The sequence below is a fragment of the Pagrus pagrus genome (assembly GCF_965226575.1).
Source record: "Pagrus pagrus genome assembly, chromosome: 24".
Classification (NCBI taxonomy): Eukaryota; Metazoa; Chordata; class Actinopteri; order Spariformes; family Sparidae; genus Pagrus; species Pagrus pagrus.
In genome coordinates, this window is record NC_140206.1 from 9,381,992 (window position 1) to 9,402,104 (window position 20,113).

Below are 20,113 nucleotides of genomic sequence, written 5' to 3' on the forward strand. Positions count from 1 at the left end.
CTGCAGTTGCTAGGGCGCGTGGAGCAGACAGACGGCGGAGAGGAGGAGAAGGGAGGTAAACAAGCGGAGGAGAGGAAAGGTCTCCCTCCTGCGTCCAAACCAGCGACTTGCGGTGTTTCGAGGAGATCAAAGACAGCCTGCTATATTTAACAGAGCTCCTAAAATCTATATTTTATCTGTCTCGTGCATGTTTAAGTCCATTTTGACTTGAGGACCGGAGCTGTTTCATCATGCAGCCGTGGTCCGCAGCTGTTGCAGCTGCTGCAGGTCTCATCCCAAAATGGTACCCAAAACAGGTTCAGCCTCCCCTTCCCTGGTAGGCTGATCATGAAATTCAAGCTCCCACTTTAGATGGTCTACCTGCTTCTAATGTCCCACAGAGCATCATCTGTTTTATCTAAATGTGCACCTCAGGAATATAAATAAGCAATACACAACTGTTAGAGAGATTTTAAAGGAGTAGTTTGACATTTTTGTGTCAAATTAGTGCTAGGAAGCAGATTGTTATTCCCTTTGGAGAGAGCCAGGCTAGCTGTCCCCCCCATTCCCAGTCTTTATGCTAAGCTAGGCTAGGGAGTATGATTCAAGGTGGCCACATTTTAGCATATACTTCCAAAAATTAAGTAAAATTATCAACAGAATGTGAATAAATAACCGTTTCGACGCTACATCAAGGACGTCTACGTATTGTGTTGAAGAGATATCTATTAAAGTTAGCATGCTAACCAGCTAGCCTTTATACAGCTTGTATTTCCAGAGGTGAAAGCCTTATAGTAAACAAAACCGCAGCTATAGTTAGCAGCAGTTAGCGGTTACTCTGGTGCTATGCTGCCCCCTATTTGTTTGGAGTATGAATTTGTCAATTCTTACATATTGCACCTTTAAGGCCTAAAACCAACATGAGCATATATCCATAACAGACATAACCGACAATTATTTCATACATTTATTGAGAATTTTTTCTTTCATATTGACTTGAAAATGTTTACAGAAACTGTACCGAGCAGACGCATAGCAATGGAATCAAAGGCCATGTCCATTGAATGCAAAACAGAATTCCATAAAAATGATGCAAATATCAATGCAATACACATACATATGTTTTTTTCATACAAATTACAGATTACAAAAACATAAATGAGATCTTTTCATATGCCCTGAAGCAGCGCTGAAAATACAGAATGAGTACAATGATATTTCAGCACGCCTGTACAGCGCTAGGCCCCAACAACTCTAATGCTTGCCGACGTAAAGAAACACAACACGTGCACACTCGTTCGCACACACATACACGCGCGCACACAGAATCAGTCATTTGAAACATCGAGGGATGAGACAAGAAGAAGCAGAAATAATATCCAGCGTGCTTCAGAGGGGTTTGGTTTTTTTGTTTGTTTTTCTTTTTAGACTAGTTTCTGATTTCCAACAGAGTTCAAAGAGCAGAATCTGGTCTTTCTAGTGTTTCTGGTCTTTCAGTCACAGACAGACAGCTAAACACACAGTCCACAGTGAGGTCAGGTGTGATAGTGGTACAGTGATTGAGTCGGGCACTGTAGCAGATCCCTCCGTAGGTTTGATTGTAGTGTTAAAAGACCCCAGAGTTCGAGCCGTTCCTGGTGTAATTGTGCAGAGGAGTTCCATGAACACTTTTCCAGTCAGCTGGGATTGATTGTTAGTGTTTGTTCCCCCTTTAAAAGTAGTCCAGAGAAGAAGGAAAGCGAGGAGGATTGTCATCCGTTTTCTCCTCTTGAGTCGGGGGGGTGATAGTGTACGGTGGATTGTTTACAAAACGATTGTGACTATTCATAAGTGCAACAGAGATTAACATATTAAAATAATGACGGGATAAAACAACGACCAAAGAAATGGAAGCGATAAAAACATCGAAAGCATCTAAAAGCTACATCCTATTGCACAATTAAAAATTATGATACAAAAAATGGATACATAGTCAAAAAAGACAAAAATTGGTATTGCATACAAATCAAGGAAATGAAAAAAGTAGTTTTGTTCCGTCTTTTAAGACCCTCAATTCTTTTACAGAGCCGACTCTCCAACATCGCTTGATACAGCAGAGGACGAGAAAGAGAACGCTCAAAAGTGTTGATTGTTTTTCATCGCCTTTTTTAAAGTTTAGAGACCACTTCTTGTCGTGGTCGCAACGAACAAGGACTTCTAAACACTGATTTTAATCGGTTTCAAAGTGCACATAGAAAAAAAATAAATCCATTCAAAACATTGCTACGCTCATGAGGGTGAAACATGAAACAAACCGACAAAAGGGGAGATTAATCAAATGCGGAAACAGAAGCGGACGAGAATGCTGCATAGCTGGATTCCATTTAAAGCAATGCCATCATCAGAAAGACACACGGGAGCGAGACAGACCTAATTACTGTACATGATCAGACTCGACTGTTTGTTCACAAGACACTCCATAGCTTCCTCTTGCTGATTCAGAGCAGAGAGCTCGACAGACACAAACCAAACGCTCTGTTTTTTTTTTTTTATTTTCAGTCTAGTCAGAGGGTCTGAGTTCACACGTGCGTGTCGCTGGGCTCGCTGGCCAAGCTCCCCCCCCGCAGGTAAATGGCCGAACTGGACTTGGGCCGGCTCTGACCGTGGCCTTGGCCGCGGGAGGAGCCGTTGTTGTTGACCTCTGGCCCCCTGCTGTCTGTGGAGATGACCCATGTGGTGGGTCGCCACTTCTTCAGGGAATAAGGAGTTTTGACGCGCTTCTTGATCTTTTCTCCGGTCCCGCCCAAGGCTCCGTCTGGCTGTACCAAGCCCTCCCCTGGAAAACAGGAAGGAACAGTGATTAGTGTCATGTGGCAGGTTTTTACACAGCATGAAACAAGAAGTGCAACCATTAATCAGTCAGCTGTTAGCTATTAAATTAATCACCGACTATATTGATAGTAGATCAACAGGTTTTTAAGAAAAATAACATTTCTTTCCCACTGTGCTCCCAGTTTGTAGTCGCCAAGACAACCCTGATGACATCACTCTGTGAGTAAAATCGCTGTAGTGTCCCTTTAAGGCTGCACATTTGATCTAATCAACAATTAATGGTAATAACAATGCAATTCAGCAATTGGAGTGCTTTAATGAATACTCAATTGTAGTAGTTGGGAAACACAGAATGAATCAATAACTATTTTAAGACTGGACCACATTGCTTTAAGTTATTTATCAAATAAGAATGTAAAACATGTAGGTTCAAGTGTCTCCAATGTGAGAACCCCGATTCCAAAAAAGTTGGAACACTGTAGAACAAAAAAACTCATGAATCCTTTGTGACGTATCGCTAATCTAAAACAGAAAAACACACAACATATTTAATGTTTACCTTGTGAACTTCATTGATTTTTGTCCATATATGCTTCTTCTGAATTTGTGGAATGTGATAAAAAAACAAAAAGGTTAATGGTGACAGGTGATCGTATCATGACTGGGTATGAACGTGGCATCCTCGAAAGGCATTCTGCATTTATGAACGTCCCAACTTTTTTGGAATCGGCAAAGTATTTTGTGTGTGTCCAAAGCCTGATATAGCTCACTCCTCTGTGCCATAAAGCTCCGCTGTTGTCCAAAAACAAACGCTCTGTAGTTTATTTTGACTCAATCCCACATACACAGTCCTGCTGCCAGAAATATACTATATATCCTCACTAGAGAACCAAATGTGGATTCATCCACTGCTGAAAATAGTCCCCAACAAATGTTATATTTCTTTCTGTAACGTTTGCTATAAACTACAGAGCTGTTTTAGAAAATGACTGAGCCTACTGAACTATTCTGTGTGTGAGGTGTTGGTGTATTAAATCACCGAATGAGGCGAGGTCCTGTGTTGTGAAGGACAGGTCCAGGGAGTTGGGTCTCTCAGGCCTGCGGGCTCTGGGCTGCCTGAGCAGGGACTCCCCTCTCATGGTGACGGGAGCGGCCCCCTGGGAATCAGCGGCGCCAGATCCCGACCCCGAGCTTTCCCCCGGGGGCCCTGTGGTTTCCCTGCTTCCTCCCTCTCCGCTGCCCTCCTCCTCTCCGTCACTCTCTCCTCCGCTCTCCCCGTCCCCCTGGCCGTGGCCGGTGTTGCTGTTGTTGTTGTTGGTGTTGGGTCGGGCTGAGCGGAGAGCGGCGACGCTCGACGACGCGTCCCTCGGATCTGGCTGCTCTCGCTCGCGGCTCAGGAGCGGCTCGTGTTCGTCGGGGCTGGCGGTGATGACACCCAGGCTCAGGTGGCCGTCGTCCGACCTCAGGGCTCCGGAGCCGTTCTGAGTTATGCTGGACCCTCCGAAACCTGTCGCCCCACCTGTAGCCATGGATGAGATCCCAGTGCTGGCGTGACCGTTGACAGCGCCGTTGACGCCACCGTTGACATGTATATCTCTTAGAACAGGTGTGTTGTTTGTGCCTGCGCTCCGGTGAGCCTCTACAGCTGTGTTCGTGCCCGTTACCGCACCAATGTTCATCTTTGCTCCCTCCACCTGCCGCAGGTTAGACTTCCCCGAGCGTCCGAACTTGAACCTGAGCGAAGACGATGACGACTCTTTCTTGGTGGGCTTGGTGCGCAGGGGCAGACTGGACGGCCTCTTGGGCAGGTTCTGCTGCTTGGGAAGGGGGAAGATGGTGGTGGGCATGGGGGCAGCGGGGTCTGATGTGCCTGAGGCCTCGGTGGCCATCTTTATGAGCGGGTACAGGAGGCTGGAGCTGCCGGGGCTCAGTGGATCTGGAGAGCAGAACTGCTTCTGCGAGTGCTCCATCAGGTTCTCGTCTGAGCTCTCCTTTAGATTCTTGTCCACTTCTTTCGGGTCCAGCTTGGTGGTTTCCAGATCTTCCTGGGTGAGGTGGAGGCAGACGGGGACTGTGGCGACCCCCACAGGTCCCTCAGACTCAGAGATGATAGTGGTGGTTGTGGTGGAGGCTGAGGGGCTGCCTCTCATCCCCATGCTGGTGCTGCTGCCCTCTGGGCTGGGCAGGCGGGCGTTGGCTTGCTGCTGGCGCTCCTGGTTGATGGAGTTCCTGTTTCTCTCTCCGGTCCCGGCCCCAGCTCGACCACTCACAGAGCCGGTGGTGTCAGCTTGAGTGTTCTTGGCGACACCCTCATGCTCTTCGATGTAGGTAGAGGGATGGTCTGTGTACGGGCCAGACTTTGGCGTCATACGATTTCTGGCAGAAAACAGATTAAAAAAAACGTTAAAGACAACATTTGAGACGGGTATCACAGTAAAAGAAGCAGTTCTGCGTTTAAACCCACCTCTCATTGTGCAGGGTGGTGGACATGGGGTTAAGTGTGGGGCTGACAGACTTGGAGCGGTCCCATATGAGGAGCAGCTCTGCCAGTCGTTCCTCGGCACACTGTGCCGTGAGGCGGGCCTCTGCATCCTGGTCCCAACAGTCCTCCATGGTCTCTTTTAAAGAGCGAACCGCCTGGAGGAGACACAGTTTGAATACTTCACAACAATTTAGACACAGATTACAATATTTAAAGAGCTACTGTATGCTGTAATTGTTCCTTCTTTCCATGCTGGCTGAGATCCCATCTTAAGACAGTTTAGATGTGGGATGGTTTGGCAAAACTGTGTTCACAAGTTCAGCCAAAGCTTGTAAGTTTCTTCAGCAGTGAGTGTTTTTGATTTGTGAAACCGTCTTAACTCTCTGAAGTCATTTTTAAACAAAACAAGGACTGTGGACTGTGATTTATTTAGCCAATACTGTAAGCTCAACAGAAAAGGTCACTTTATCTTTATGGTAATGTATATTAATATCAACTGGACCTATGCCATATTGTCCTGACCTATTCCAGACTATTTCTTAGCTTTATTGACAGGGATTCTGGTTGGAATTGGTTGCACATACGAACAATATATAGAATATATAGGCATTTCCCACCACAGTTTGATTCAGGCTTGTGACCTCCAATCGTCATCGTACCTCTATTTTGCTTCCAGTATTCCCTGTCTGGATTGTCACTATCTAATAAAAAGGTGAAATCCCCAAAAGCTCATTTTAAAAAAAGAGACAAGAAAGAGACAAAAACAAACCAAAGATGTCCCTCCGATAATAACAAGTAACTGAAGTTGTTATGACACGTTTCTGCTGACAGTGTTTATCTCTGCTCATTCTAGTATTATAATCTGAATCCTGGCTCGGCTCACAGACACACAAACGCACCAAACTGTTCTCTTTCCAGGCCTCGGGGAATTTGGGCCTTTGCTTCTCCCTGGATACCAGGACCTGCATGTCCTCAAACGTCGGGTGGTTCCCTGCCTCCGCCTGGAAGGCCATCTGGTACTCTGGCACTGACTCTCCTAGAGGTAGGACGGGGAGAGGAAGGGTGTGTCTGAGATATCTTTCATGCAGCAGAAATATTCATTAATCTTATTAATGCACCTCTTTCCTCTCACTATGACTAATGTGTATTTAATTGCTCTCTGCTGTATCTAGCACAGGAAAGGGGCTCATTCATGTGTTATTTGTGATAATCATGCTGGTAAAAACGACACGAGATTTGTGTCTTTGAAGAAATGGAGCTCATCTGATCCGTAAAACTCACAACACACTTCACACGGTCTGCCTGTCTGTCTCACCTGGGAAAAGATCGGTACATCTCATGAAGGTCTCCCAGTAGATCAAACCCAGGGCGTACATATCCACCTGCTTCAGCGCCGACTCACAGTCCCTCAGGTTCACCGCCCCCTCCAGCACCTCTGGAGCCATGTAGCGAATCGTCCCCACCTGGTAGACAGAGCAGGAAGAAAAAGGAGGGGGTGGGCGGTGAGAAGAAGGATCGTGATGAAAAATGAGGTGAGACAGGAAGAAGAAAAAAAATACGACAAGGTGAGAAAAGATATTCCAAAATTAGACATCCGCAGAAAACTTTATTCTCCTATTTTATCTTTTTTTTTTGGGCATGGCAAGGACACCAGATCAAGGCTTTTCATGAATACTTGTGATTAACACATCTTCACACCAAAAATCCATCACTGGCCTCACTGATTTTAAATTCGAGATGAATCGTGGCTAAATCAACACAATCATATACCCATCACACATAAATGCAACTGCTATGAAATCTGGTTGTTGTTGTTATGTTTTAATGTTGTCAAATCTTGTTGGTGTTAGGTCTGCTGATGTTGTTCTCTCCTGCCCAGGGACTACAAATGTAAATTAGCTTATAGGTATGCAGCGCTTCGCATCCAGACAGAGGAGGCTGGACAAAAAATTTCAAAGCCAATTACACACTTGTGTTTGATACCTGCAACGTCCACATTGCTTCGCCTCAGTGAACAGTCTTTAATTCCACTCTGCCATGGCAGTAATACTGCCTTCACTAGAGAGTGCAACACATAAATCAGCTGCTGGATTTGTTTGTAGCGAGGAGGAGAGTTATCTACGACTTCAGCCCGGAGCTGTAAAGGGTCTCCTCTGCAGCTGCCGAACACAAACTGGAGGCTAAGGTAGATAATTTCGGCTGCAGTCTGTTCCACAAATGTTTGTTAAAGTACTGTCACTGCATGACATCCTGCAGATAACAAAAGCCATTAAAGTGCCATACACACCATTCATAATATCATAATAATAATCTTCTTTTGTCCTGCTTCCTCCTGAGCACTCACCTCACTAATAGCAGCGTTTTCCTCCTCTCCGTGACGTGCCGGCCTGTTTCCCGTCAGCTTCATAGACAGGCCGAAATCGATTATCACACATGTGCCGTCGGCCTTGACCAGAACATTTCGGCTGTTCAGGTCCCGGTGGGAAACTGCGGGCTTGTACAAGTCTGAATGCAGGCGGGGGGGGGAGGATTGGAGAGAATCAAGAGAAGACATGAGACAAAAGAATTGGGCTAATTTACTTTCCATTAAACATTTAAGCCTGCGCGGCACTCCCAAAATTCCCTGCCTTAGAGATACACTGTACTCACGCAGTTTTTCTGGTATTTGCAAATGAATGATAACATCCAGAAAATCCCCTCACATTGCTTTCTATTCCCCTCATTACCCATTGTTCAGCAAAGCAAGCAACACTGTCAACAGACAGCTAAACCCTCTAATCTAATCTACAACAATGGGATTATGACCATGTCAGAGTCGCCTCCGCCTGCAGTACCGCGCTGTCCAGCAGAGGGCGCAGCGAGGCAGGAGGGCGGCTGGAAGTTGTGGCAGCCACCACAGTAATCTGCTGCCTGCTATTGATGTGCGAGGAGGAGTGGGGGAGGATGACGACTGTATCAAAGCCGGAGAGATTGTGGCGTTAGCGGCTCCACACAGAGCTGACAAACACCAGCCCTCTCTTTCTGCGCTGTCACTTCTCCTCATCGCTTTAGGTTTACAGCGGGACAGAACGGAGAGAGACGGACGCCCCCGCTCGCACAAGAAGAATGACTTCCTTTACGCACAACTGCGAGCGCACTTTGTTCTTCACTTCTGAGTCTGTTTGATGTGTATCTGTGCTGATGAAGGGAAAAGAGGAGGGGGCCAAGTTCAACCGCCAAGTTGTCACTTCTGCTCCTAAGACTCGGTTTATTAAGCCCGAAGGATAGTCACATGTCATCTGAATCCCTATCTCGCCTCCGCCTGCCAGCCTTCCTCCCTTCCTTCCTTCCCCCTACTTTGTCCCTCTCTCCCTTTTTTTTTTTTTTCACTCTCTCTGAGGCTAGCTAGAGGCCGGTCTATAAATACCCTCGGCTGGGCGTGCACGCAGCGTGTTTGTAAAAATGCAGGGATGCAAAGCGCTCCAAGCCAAACAGACCCACGTGGAGCTGCAGTGTGCAGGTCGTAAGAAGGCTCAAGCGCCGGGATAGAGGGAGAATCGCGCACACGCTCTCAAAAGCCTTTCTAAGTAATCTAAACTAACCGAGCTACACACACGTTTTCTTCCATAATTCTTTGTATGTGTTTGTTTCAGTAACAGATGGAAGCAGCAGCCTTGGAACTTGAGCCTCAGTAAACTGTGAGCAGTTATGTAATTAACTGTCTGCGTGCGTGTGTGTGTGTGTTCGAGTGCCCTCCAGCTCACCTCCTTTGAAGAGCTCGGTGTGCAGGTAGGCCAGGCCGCGGGTGACGGAGTGAGCGAGCCGGCAGCTGCTGACCCAATCGTTGGTCTGGAGACCCAGGTAGCGACTCAGAGAGCCCTGAGGAGAGGGGGGACGAAAGATGAGGGAGGAAGTTAAAAAAAAAAGGAGGATTCGAGAGAGAAATATCAGGGAGAAGTGGGGAGGGAATAAAAATCAATCACCAGCATCACTTTCCAGGTCTAACAAGATAAGCAGAGACTTGGAAGACGGGGGGAAAAATGCTGACTTGGTGTTTGTTGCTTTAACACATTAAACTGATGTGTTGAACTTTAACTCGCACACATTCAACTGCACTGGAGCAAAGATAATTTATTACTCCCATGGCCTCTTCACTATTAATAAAATCTCCAAAAAGGTCAAAACTGACAATTTACAAGAAGATTATCTTCACATTTATAACTCGGAGCTTTGAAAAAAGGCTGTCCTTGTGATTTGACCCTTTCAAAATAAAACTAACTCACAGAATATTTTATCACCGGCCGATAAAAGTTGCAAGGATTTTCGCAATTCCGGTTTCAAGAATTTGGTGCACGGACGAGGACTATCAAAAAAGTCCATAAAAATGTTTAGCAGAAATTATACTGGATATTATTAATTTCCTTCCTCAATTATCTCCATCAGCCCTGAAAACCCATTATGGCCCTGGCCCTGACGCACAAACACACACACATCCCAACACACACAGACACACACTTAATCTTTTCTCTAAAAATCAATCACAAGGCAATTCGCGCATCCGCTACTAAAGAAAATTACATTAGATCTGTTCGTTTTAAATAAATTATATTATCGTTTACTTGAATGCATTATGTGTCCCGGTGTCCTGTCCTAGCTTGCACTGCGTTTCCATGACAACATGCACTAGAGTAATGATTACGATGCACAATAGGCTCCTTTCATAGGCTGGCTTCAGGTCAGCTGACTAGTAATCATCAATTTTGGGCAGCAACGGTTTAAAGTTAAGTCGACATTAATATTGAAGAGTTTCTAGAGGCAGTTCTCTTCTGCTGCGCCAGCTGCATGTTAATTTGTCTGCGGGAAAAGGCGAGGTGGGTGAAACCGCTGTTCCTGCACTGGGATCAAGTTGACGTCACACACACAAGGGATTCACAGGAATTATTATTGTAACTCATTGATCTCTGCTTCACTGTTTCCTCTTTTTTCCTCGTATCAGAGTGGGATTATGTTACCGCTAATGCTAACTCAACATTTTCTTCTGCTGTTTCGTCATAATAAAATTACTGAGCTGGCTTTAATTGTGAAGCAACTACAGGAAACGCAGTGCATTCGTCAATGTGGTTACTGCTGACTGTAAAGTTTCACAAGACGTGGTCGTTTTTGTTTGGCAGGAGGGAGGAACGGAACAGGAAGGTGCAGCCAAGGCTAGATGGGAAATGAAGAGATCCACATCGACCTTCACAGCAAAGTAATAGAATTATTTTACCGTGTCCTGCTTCGGGCTGAACAATTTGGAAAAAATGTCTGACTACGATCATTTTGACAGGCAAGTGTTTGCTGCCCCTATGTTTCAAGGACCTGTGGTATGAAATCCGCACTTGTTGCCACAGGTGCGACCAAACCAAGCTGATTTGTCCAGAAAACCTCTAATCTTTACAGGTCACAGAGGAAGGGAAGGGAATTTCACTGAACGCCATCTGTATGTCAAACACACTCCACATGCAAAACCTCCTGCTCCCTTCACTACTCACATGTGGGTAGTAGTCCATGACCAGCAGGTACTCAGTGCGCCCCTCCGGGCCTGTCCGCTCGTCGGCAGCCACAAACCGGGCGATGTTGTCATGCTCCAGCAGCGGTAGCCGATAGATGGAGCATTCGTTTAGGAAGTTCTGCCGGTTGGCTGCCGTGAACACCTTCACGGCCACGGGCCGCTCGTCCAGAGATCCGCAGTAGACGGCGCCGTATCTGCCACGCCCAATCAGCTGAAAGAGGAAAAAACTATTTATTTATATTAACTATTTATAGCCCTTTGTTTTTGTAATTCTGGACCTTTAGCTCTCGCTTGTCTACAAAGAAAATGAAAACAATGAGAATAAAATGGTAATTTTGTTTGTGCTGCTTTGAAATGCCACAGAAATGCTGACAAGCCAAGATACAGAAAGATTGCTTGACGAATACTGAAGAGGCAAAAAAAGAAACACAAAGAGAGGCACAAACACAAAAAATAAAGACAGCCAGGCAGGCAGGCAGAGGAGAGAGAGGAAATAAACTAAATTACAGGCGAACAGCAGGGTTAAACAGTTAAAATGGCCCAAAGTCGGCTCCAAATCATTCAATTAGTTCTCTGAATTAACCCGAGCACAGCATGCCATTAAGGGCCTGACATTCAGCTTTAAAAGTCATCTGCTTGGGAGTAAGAAATGAACTGGGGAGTGCATTTATTTCTGCGTGGGTTCCACCTCAACGCCTGGTATAAAACGTTTATCTCTGGGTAGAAAATACACTGTGAAAGCAGCGGACTGTGTTTTGTCTATGAGTTAGGCTCCCTGGCTCCCCCTCCCCCCTTTTCAGTGAGTCTGATGTGAAAGAACTTGTGCCTGCGTTTGATAAGGAGCAGCACAAGGACAGCGTTCTGATTCAAATCCTGTCTGAAAAGGTAACCGTCCTCTAGCTCTAGTCTGAAATGCGCTAAATAGACGTCAAAAGAAGAGAGAAAGAGTAAGTGGATCATTGTGTTCGGTACTGATTGGTCTCTGTCTGAAGCATCGGTTTGAGAGAACGTTTCACATAAAATTTCACATTTTTTTCAGCATGATTGCTTGTGGTGTTGAGATGCTGATGGCACGCATTTGATAAAATTGCTGCTCCAGTGAATTGCAAGAAATACAACGCAAAATAAACACTGGCACGTAGAGACACAGACACAGCTAAAGAAAAATGTGTTGTTTTTCTCCCCCAACCTGGGTCTCATTCTTATTATTAAAAGGTGCAGTGTGTCCATTGGCAACAATTATATATAATATTTATATCATTGTTTTTCATTAACTTAGAACTTAGTGTTTGGGGAGCGTTAGCCGAGGGGTGTTCAGTTGGTTGTTATTTGCAACTGCACCTCTAGATGCCACAAAACCCTACACAGTGGATCTTTAAGTCCATGCTGCACGATATCAATTTGAGGCATGTCACATTGTGCAATGATTGCACGGTGAACCAACGCTACAATTAAAACAGAAAAAGTAGAGCAGAGGCGTATCCTTGGCTTGTTTGTCGTTTCGCCTGGTTGCTCTGTAAGTAGACCAAAATGCAGTTAACTCCACTAGCTAATGGGGCTAATTTTCTCTGTACTTCTAGTCGGATGCAGAAACAAGGTTAACTGAGAATGTTTTAGTAGACTCCTGCTGCTTGACCTGATATACAAATCTTTTGCTGGAACAAAAGTTTCACGAATTTCTACAGAGTTGGTGAATGCGAAGTTGTTTGAACTCAAAAATCCCTGAATTTTACCTTTTAGCTTTCAGCTTTCATCTGACTAATCGGCTCGTGAACGGCACAAAAATAGTCCTCTTAACGGAAATATGTTTTTCATTTGGAGAAATCCTTTTATTATAAGCCTGCGCATGACAGTTAAAAGAAATGAGAGATAACAAAGTTTTAGGAAAAGCTAAGTTGTACTTTTAAAGCTACAGCTGCCATCATACCATCTCCTGTGGCTGGATATGTTTAAATCCCTGCTTATATTGTCATCCTGGCTGAATATCATCCACACTCCATTGACTTCCCATCACAATATGAGCCTTCCCTCTTCCATATCAGGTTTTCCATATCCTGCGTCAGTGTAAGCAAAATCCTATTTTTGTGCGCCCTGACCTGTCACTTAATGCGTCCTGCCGTGATCGGATGATAAAGGTCACATTGGAACGACAAATGTAACCGTAAACCTTGATGTATTTTGGGTGTATTTTTTGCCTCTATGCCTTTGGTTTCTCCTTTATCTTTCTTACACTTGTCTCCCCTCCTCCCTCCTTCTCTCACACACACACACACACACACACACACACACACACATGCACACACACACATTCCCTGTGTAGAGTAGCTAAAGCAAGCAAGAACACTTTATGTCTGAACCAGGGATACAAGCTTTTATCTTCTAAAAACAGACGAGTACGAATCTGCAGGATTTGGGGTATAAAACATGTAGTGAGCCATGCTGTTGAAAAGGATCTTTTTTTTTTTACATGACAATTTAATGGAGACCTATTATGCTTTTCCGTTTTATTATTTTCCTTCGGTGTGTTATGTCGGTTCTTGTGCATGTAAAAGATCTTTGAAGTCAAATTGCCAAAGTCTGCAGCGACAGAAGCTCCTCTCTCCCGCAGAACACTGCTCCTGAAATGCCTCGTCATAAGTCCCGCCTTTAATTCCGTGACTTTGTGACAACACACTCCACCATCACAATGTCACATATTTGCATAATTTATGCTTAGCGGCTAGTTTGGCTCGTAACCATTGATTAAGCACAGCTGCTCTGTTAGCTGTGCTGGCTCAGGCGTGTTTGAGCTGACCAATCAGAGGAGACAGAAACATGTAAACCTATTCTAGCAGTAACCCAAAATACAATTATGAACCTGAAAATATGCATTTGTATGCTTTAAAAAAATGAAACTATGTGTCAGTGTGGAATTGTAGCAGAAATACTGGTAAATCTTGATTGCCATAATAAAATAAATGTATAATCGGCGCTCTACTGGCCCCCTATTGGCTCATTTGGCTAGCGAGCGTAGTATTACACAGTGTTATGCTGGCACTCACACTGTCACACTAAATACTTTGGCTCTTTCCTGGGCCAGAAAACAAATTGATTCGATTGGTGAACAGATGACTGTTTAGCACAAAACTAAAAAAAATTACGAGTTGGAGGCAGTCGACAGTGATGCGCAGATGTACACAGAGACCAGTGTGTGAACTGACCTCCAGCAGTTTGAGATTGTCTAAGTCCAGCGAGCTCTCAGAGCCAGCAGCCTCCATCATATTCAGGTTGTGAAGCCCTTGCTTACCATCTCCTGTGAAAGCACAGAAACACACAGAGCATTCAGAGAAGTACAGAACATGCAGACACTTTAAGACAATAGATCAGCTCTGAATCCATTCATTACATTAATCGAAATTCGAGCAAAAAACATTTAAACAGCCTTGAATAATGAATGATCCTCCATGGCGCCATGGTAACTCACCGTGCATCATGCGGTAACCAAAGAAGGCTGCTACGGCAAACACGGCCAGCACCGACACTGTTGCCAGGGTGATAATTACTGTCTCTTCGTAGCCCAGTGTGCGAGGGTCTATGGGGGGGGGGGGGACACATCAAAAACAAAAGTACAAATCAAAGTGTGACCTTTGTGTGGGAAGAGCTAACAACTGAAACAATGTGCAGGCCTTTGATTTGTGAGCAGGAAGTCTGGGGATGGCCACGTACCAAAGCTAATATCTATACACCGAGTTCATTTGGTCGGCCATTACCTGTATAATTTTGCTGCAGTACAGTACAAAGGCTATACAAAAGAAAATGAGCTTTTAAAAAGAGGCAATTGGAATAAAGGTAGATAAACTAAAAGCCATATATTACATACATTGTTAACATAAAATGGTTTACCCCCTTTTTTTTGGCAATTTAGCTTAAAATAAACACCATTCAAAACTCCACAAGAGATTTGTCTTATTTTGTGTAAGCCACACAAACACACTAATCCCTTTTTACAAGTTCTGCCATGTTTTCCAAATCGACAAACAGCAGCAGCTTGTCCAAGTTATACATCATTACATCAAAAACACTCTGCCTTCTGAGTGTGATGATTGTTTCTGCATATTAAGCACCGTACGCAACTACCCAACTTGGAACAGTCATCAGCTTTAGTCTGTATTTTTCCGGCCACCGGGGAAGAAGAAGACTGCGGGCGATAAACGTAGATGTAAACAAGGTAGGATTTAAATAAAATGGTCTTATCAAAGAGGAAATGCACTGAACACATTTGGTCGACCCTGAGGATACACAGAATGTGTTTTGGTGAGTAATACAGAATATAAACAAAACTCCACAGCACCTTTAATTCTTACTGTGAGCTGCACCGTAAGCCTCTTGGCTTTTTGGCTCACATATGTTGTTATTGTGGGATTCCTTCCTTGTGCGCTTACTGGTTAGAATTGGGCTTTTTACCTTTAATTCTCCTATTTGGTATCATGCAAATTAACCTCATTTTTTTAATGTCAGAACCAGTGTTGGAAAAGGGAAAATACCCCGGCAGGGCGCAGGAGTCAAGACTGGTTTGCATGTGACTGCAAGATTTTCAATAGACTGTCAGCGGGCTTACAGTATGCTGTAATTTCTTCTCTCTCCAAAATGTCAACAACATACACACAAACATCTAAATGTCTTGCAAGTATGTGTGTTTGCAGACCATCAGGCATGCCGCGAAGCACATGAAGGAAAAGGCAAAAATAAATAAGCTAAAGCAAACAACCATGAAGCATGGTCAACAGACTGGAAAGGAGCACGGGAAGAGAGAAACAGAGGATGTGTGGGAAGTGAATGAAAAGAGCGAGAGAAAGAAAAAATATGTAAAAACAGAGAGAGTACACCAGAGAGCTGGTCAGATGGCAGGTAGCTGAGGTGGCTGCAGTCTAAGCTGTCAGGTACTTGTGATTAATGACACTGCAACAGAGCTACTCTGGAGACAAACATACATATAGCAACACTCATATAGCACTACTCCACACTTTGCAGGAATAGTACATATACAGAAAAACACTCTGCTGCATCCGTTACATCAGTCAACACACGGGCGCTGCTGTGAGACACCAGCTTTATCAATAATTGATGGCTTCGAGAGCCTAAGGGCAGCTTTGAATGACGTGCTAGCATGAGCGTGCATGCACGCACGCTCTGGCACACACACTAACAACATGGGGGGTTGACAGGACGGCTCCCCCTCAAATGCCAAGGTCAGTGAGTTCATAATCAACAAGGGGGTTGCACAGGAAGCAGTCTGACAAACACAGACGCGCGCGCACACACACCCGAACACACAGCAAACAACTGTTTAAAACCTCCGTAACATTAATGATAGTGCCAGCCTTTATACGGCAACAATCTTATATGTGGAACGTATTATTTCATGCTGTTTTACTTTGTTTATATTTGGCGGACCCTGCCACCTTTCTTGAACAGCTCGCTTTAAAGTGACACTTACACATGTATACATCAATAACTATGAACATACAGTTTACTCTGGTGGGCCCAGATATACTAACAGCCGCCTCAGGGATATTTAGTGACTCATTTAAGCATTTAATTAATTACTTTTATTTTTTTAATAAAAGTAGCCAGGCAAGCCAGTGTGTGTGCATTAAGCTAAAAGCTATTAAAGCTATTCTGAACGAAGTTGATTTTTGAGTGTATTTCAGTTTTGAATGCAGGACTTTTACTTGTAACAGAGTATTTCTACACCGCGGTATTGCTACTTTTACTTAAGAAAAAGATCAGAGTACTTCATCCGCCGCCTAGCCCTGTATGTTGTCATCCGTGTCGGCTCTTTGCTTTTGATCACTCAGACAGCCAACTGACTCAAACTGTTTCCTCCTCCGAGTAACACTGGCACAGATCTGCCCAGACATGTCAGGCATTAACAATCTAGCAAAAACAGAAACAGGATTTTAAGTTAGAGCACAACCTTAAACTTACACTTCACCGATTAATCAAACGTCCTTCTAACACCTAATGGTTATTTTTCCCGAGGTTTGTCTCGTCACACGTCTGCTCGGTGGAACAGTCACCGGCACGCCCGCAGACAGACAGATACAGCAGACGCCTTGTAATCCGTGGAATGCAGAGAGACGACATGGATGGTAGAGTGTGTGTTTGCGTTAATGTGTGGGCAGGAGCGACGATGATGAGCCGCTGCCGCCATCCCCCACTCCCCACCTTTTTCCTACCACACACATTGCTTTCATTCACAGCTCAACCAAGAAAGGAAGGAAGAAACGAATAACAATACATCCGTTTGATTTGGTCGACGTCTTACCCACAACTTATTAACGCAGCAGACCGGCATTGATACAAATGGAATCCAATAACAACCACTTTCAAGGAATTTTAGTGCGAATAACTTATACCGGCTCTGAGTGAGGACGCCACAAAGCTTATCTGTCGGTGAACCGAAACCAATCTCTGCAATTCACAGTTGTCAAGGCTCATAATGGATAACAATCAGGAAGCCGTGCGGCTGACTGATGAAGCGGAGGAAGGCGAGGAAGAGGAGGAGAGAGAAAGTAGGTGGAGGTAGAACAGCTCTGATGGTATCAAACATCCTTTCATTCTTTGCCGTTAATAGCGTTGTGTTTCAGGACTGTGTGGGCCTGCATTTGTTTTCTCCCATCCTGCTGCTAGTTAGTCATTTTTCGTTCATTCATCCGCCTCACGGGAGATCGTTGTAACCGCGGCAGGAAAGTTCGATTTCATCTGGTATGAGAAATGACTCCATTAAAAGCTAAAAATGTGGCTTCTAAGTGAATTCATGTCGTTAAGTAGGTTAATGATACACCATCTAAATCCAAAATACATTTCAAATCAATGAAATCACAGCTGTTCTCAACACAACACAATTCCACGTGGAGTTTTCTTCTTGCTGTTGAAGTGACCTGATGTCACAGGTGTTCAGCGGTTAAGTGTTTTGCCTCACTGCCTCAACCTTTATAAAAACGGTCAGCAGGGAATTCACTAGTAAAAAGCCATAAGAGGATGAGCGTAGGCTGAGATCTGGCTTTGAATCCATCTGGCTGACACGTTTTTTTGTCGGCGAGCTGACCACCGCTCATAGAAAAGGAAGATGCACGACTAGAGAGGAATCCTTTGGCATGAAATTAAATGCAACTCACTACGAAACAAGGATGTGTTGTAAGTGTGTATGTGTCCTTACAGAGGGGCTGTGCGGTGGTGGGGCTTGGAGTTGGGAAGTCCTCCGTGAAGTTGACATTGCACATGTCGCTTCCACAGCAGCAGAAGTGGTACGTCCCGTTCTGGATCTGTGGAGGGAGGTTGGTCACCACGCAGCGGTCGTCCTTGCAACCCTGGTGGTCGCCCAGGTGAGTCCAGCAACCTGAAATAGAGGGGAGACAGAAGAGGGTGGGTGCGGTGAGTGTCGAGCCAATTAAATTAACATCCAACAAAAAGATCCAATCACTGCAACCTCCTTAGCTGCAGTCTAATCTAGGACTGATCGGCCACAGGTCTCTCAAGTTGTACCTTGTTTGACAAGTCGCACTTCTCCCGGAGGACTTTTCTCCCACAGGCCGAAACAGTGGCTGCCCTTGTCACATCTGATGGTGGTGTTCTCTGGGGAGACCCGGCCTTCGCCCCCAGCCACTCGCTCCACCTCCCACTGCTGCTGCTGGTCCGTGAAGGCACACTCCCTCGCCTCGCCCTGCGCCGCTGTGAAGAGACGGAGAAGATGGAGCGGAGATGAATCAAATTTCAAGCAAAATAGAGCTGTGCTCTCGCAATAGCAACACAGTGAATGAAATAGTTGGATGACAAGACGCATGAGCAAACATTTCTGAGATGAAGGCTTGTGTTGACGAGCGTGTGAGCTGAGGAGAGAGGGTTACAGACAGCTCGACAGCTTCATTAATTTATTCTATTTCAACGTGTCTCTTTATTGATTATTGCCTCAGTCCACAGAAACACGCACATTTCACATGAAAGTTTTCAGCCTGATGTAGATGAAAAGTCATGCACATCAACTCACTCACGACGTATCTATACAACCACATACATGTACAGACACTTCCTGTCTGCTACGCCAGCTACAGAGACAGATTGATATAGCCGTTGTGTCCGTCTATACAGGAAGAAAAATGGCTGTCTGCCTGCACAGAGTGCTGCCTCTCACAAGCCAAGGATCAATAGAAAATACCAATTCAAACTCTAGCCCGAAGGACAGAACACAAACACATGCAGAGGCGTAGAGGAGAAGTGGACATTTGGGTTTGAAAGAAGCCTCATTAAAAACATAAAGAAAAGCTGAGATGACTGTGAAAACACATCAGAAAATGAAATGTCAGAAAATGAGAGATAAGCTCAAGCTACCGCCGTATACTTCATGAATTCAACTGATTTATGGCCTTTGGCCTATGGCTTGTTTTCTAACTTGTTTGCAGAAAATATGGATGAACTTCAGGTGGTGTCAAATTATGCAGAATGCGTCCAGTAATGAAATAGACATCGTGCTTGTTCATTTGCAGCAAATGTCTGAAAGAGTGATTCCAGGGAGGCTCAGTTTGAGCCAATGTCAGAGTGTGTGTTTGTGTACATAGCCTGCGTTGTGCGTAATTTCAGATAAGGGAAACATGATGTGCCAGTTTGTTTCCCTTACTCCCAGCTCCTCCCTTTCCTCCTTGCCGGGAAGAGGGGGGGAGGGCTGGAGGGGTCTGTTACGAAGGGGTGGAGGGAGGAGGGTGACTGTGCCCTGCCCAAGGTCAAGCTAGCCTGTGTGGGCAGAGGGTGACGCGATGGAGTGGTAGCGCTGCTGGGCATGGCGCCAACTTTCCTCCTCTGCTCCCATCCGCAGATAAAGCTATCAACCCTGGCCTACTGTGGGCCTCGGCTGCCCTCAACCTGTGGGCCTTTACTGCCTACTGTTCTGTGGGACTGACATTGCCTGCAGGGGGAAGCACGCTGTGTACAAGCAGTATGGGAAAGGAGTTCAAACTAAGGGTTAAATATGTGGAGGATTTTATTGTGATGAAGAAGCTGAATTTCAATGAGATGACGATGGCACTGGCAGGGTTAGCGGTTAGATTCCCGACGGGGCAGATGTTTCTACACTGGTATGTATTCCCAGCAAATTAACGTGCTCTGGGTTAAATTAAACACCAAAAGGTACATGCACCGAATTTTAATCATACATATTATGTCATGCTGTACATGTTCTCACTGTATCAAACTATAAAGCGAGAAAAACCCTACACCAACATGAAATATACCAAATCAATACTGAGCAGCGGTTTCTTTTCAGCTCAAAGCCAACA

The 20,113-nt window shown here is 45.0% G+C and overlaps 1 protein-coding gene across 2 annotated transcripts in view; it reads right to left on the reverse strand.

Annotated features, from left to right (window-relative positions):
- Positions 1 to 932: 932 nt before the first annotated feature.
- Positions 933 to 20,113, reverse strand: part of LOC311253555 (bone morphogenetic protein receptor type-2-like) — a 29,123-nt gene continuing 9,942 nt past the window's right edge. Inside the window, exons 2-14 of one of the 2 annotated variants that reach the window (XM_084347603.1) lie at positions 18,330 to 18,515; positions 18,004 to 18,183; positions 14,266 to 14,373; positions 14,003 to 14,094; positions 10,783 to 11,013; positions 9,016 to 9,130; positions 7,617 to 7,777; positions 6,588 to 6,735; positions 6,172 to 6,308; positions 5,255 to 5,427; positions 3,830 to 5,166; positions 3,350 to 3,388; positions 2,664 to 2,794 (exon numbers count right to left, since the gene is read on the reverse strand). In XM_084347603.1, coding sequence (XP_084203729.1) covers positions 3,360 to 3,388; positions 3,830 to 5,166; positions 5,255 to 5,427; positions 6,172 to 6,308; positions 6,588 to 6,735; positions 7,617 to 7,777; positions 9,016 to 9,130; positions 10,783 to 11,013; positions 14,003 to 14,094; positions 14,266 to 14,373; positions 18,004 to 18,183; positions 18,330 to 18,515 — 2,897 coding nt within the window. In that variant the 3' untranslated portion in view covers positions 2,664 to 2,794; positions 3,350 to 3,359. Of the gene's footprint in view, positions 2,795 to 3,349; positions 3,389 to 3,829; positions 5,167 to 5,254; positions 5,428 to 6,171; positions 6,309 to 6,587; positions 6,736 to 7,616; positions 7,778 to 9,015; positions 9,131 to 10,782; positions 11,014 to 14,002; positions 14,095 to 14,265; positions 14,374 to 18,003; positions 18,184 to 18,329; positions 18,516 to 20,113 lie in introns of both variants that reach the window. The other variant, XM_084347602.1, reaches the window with a different exon arrangement.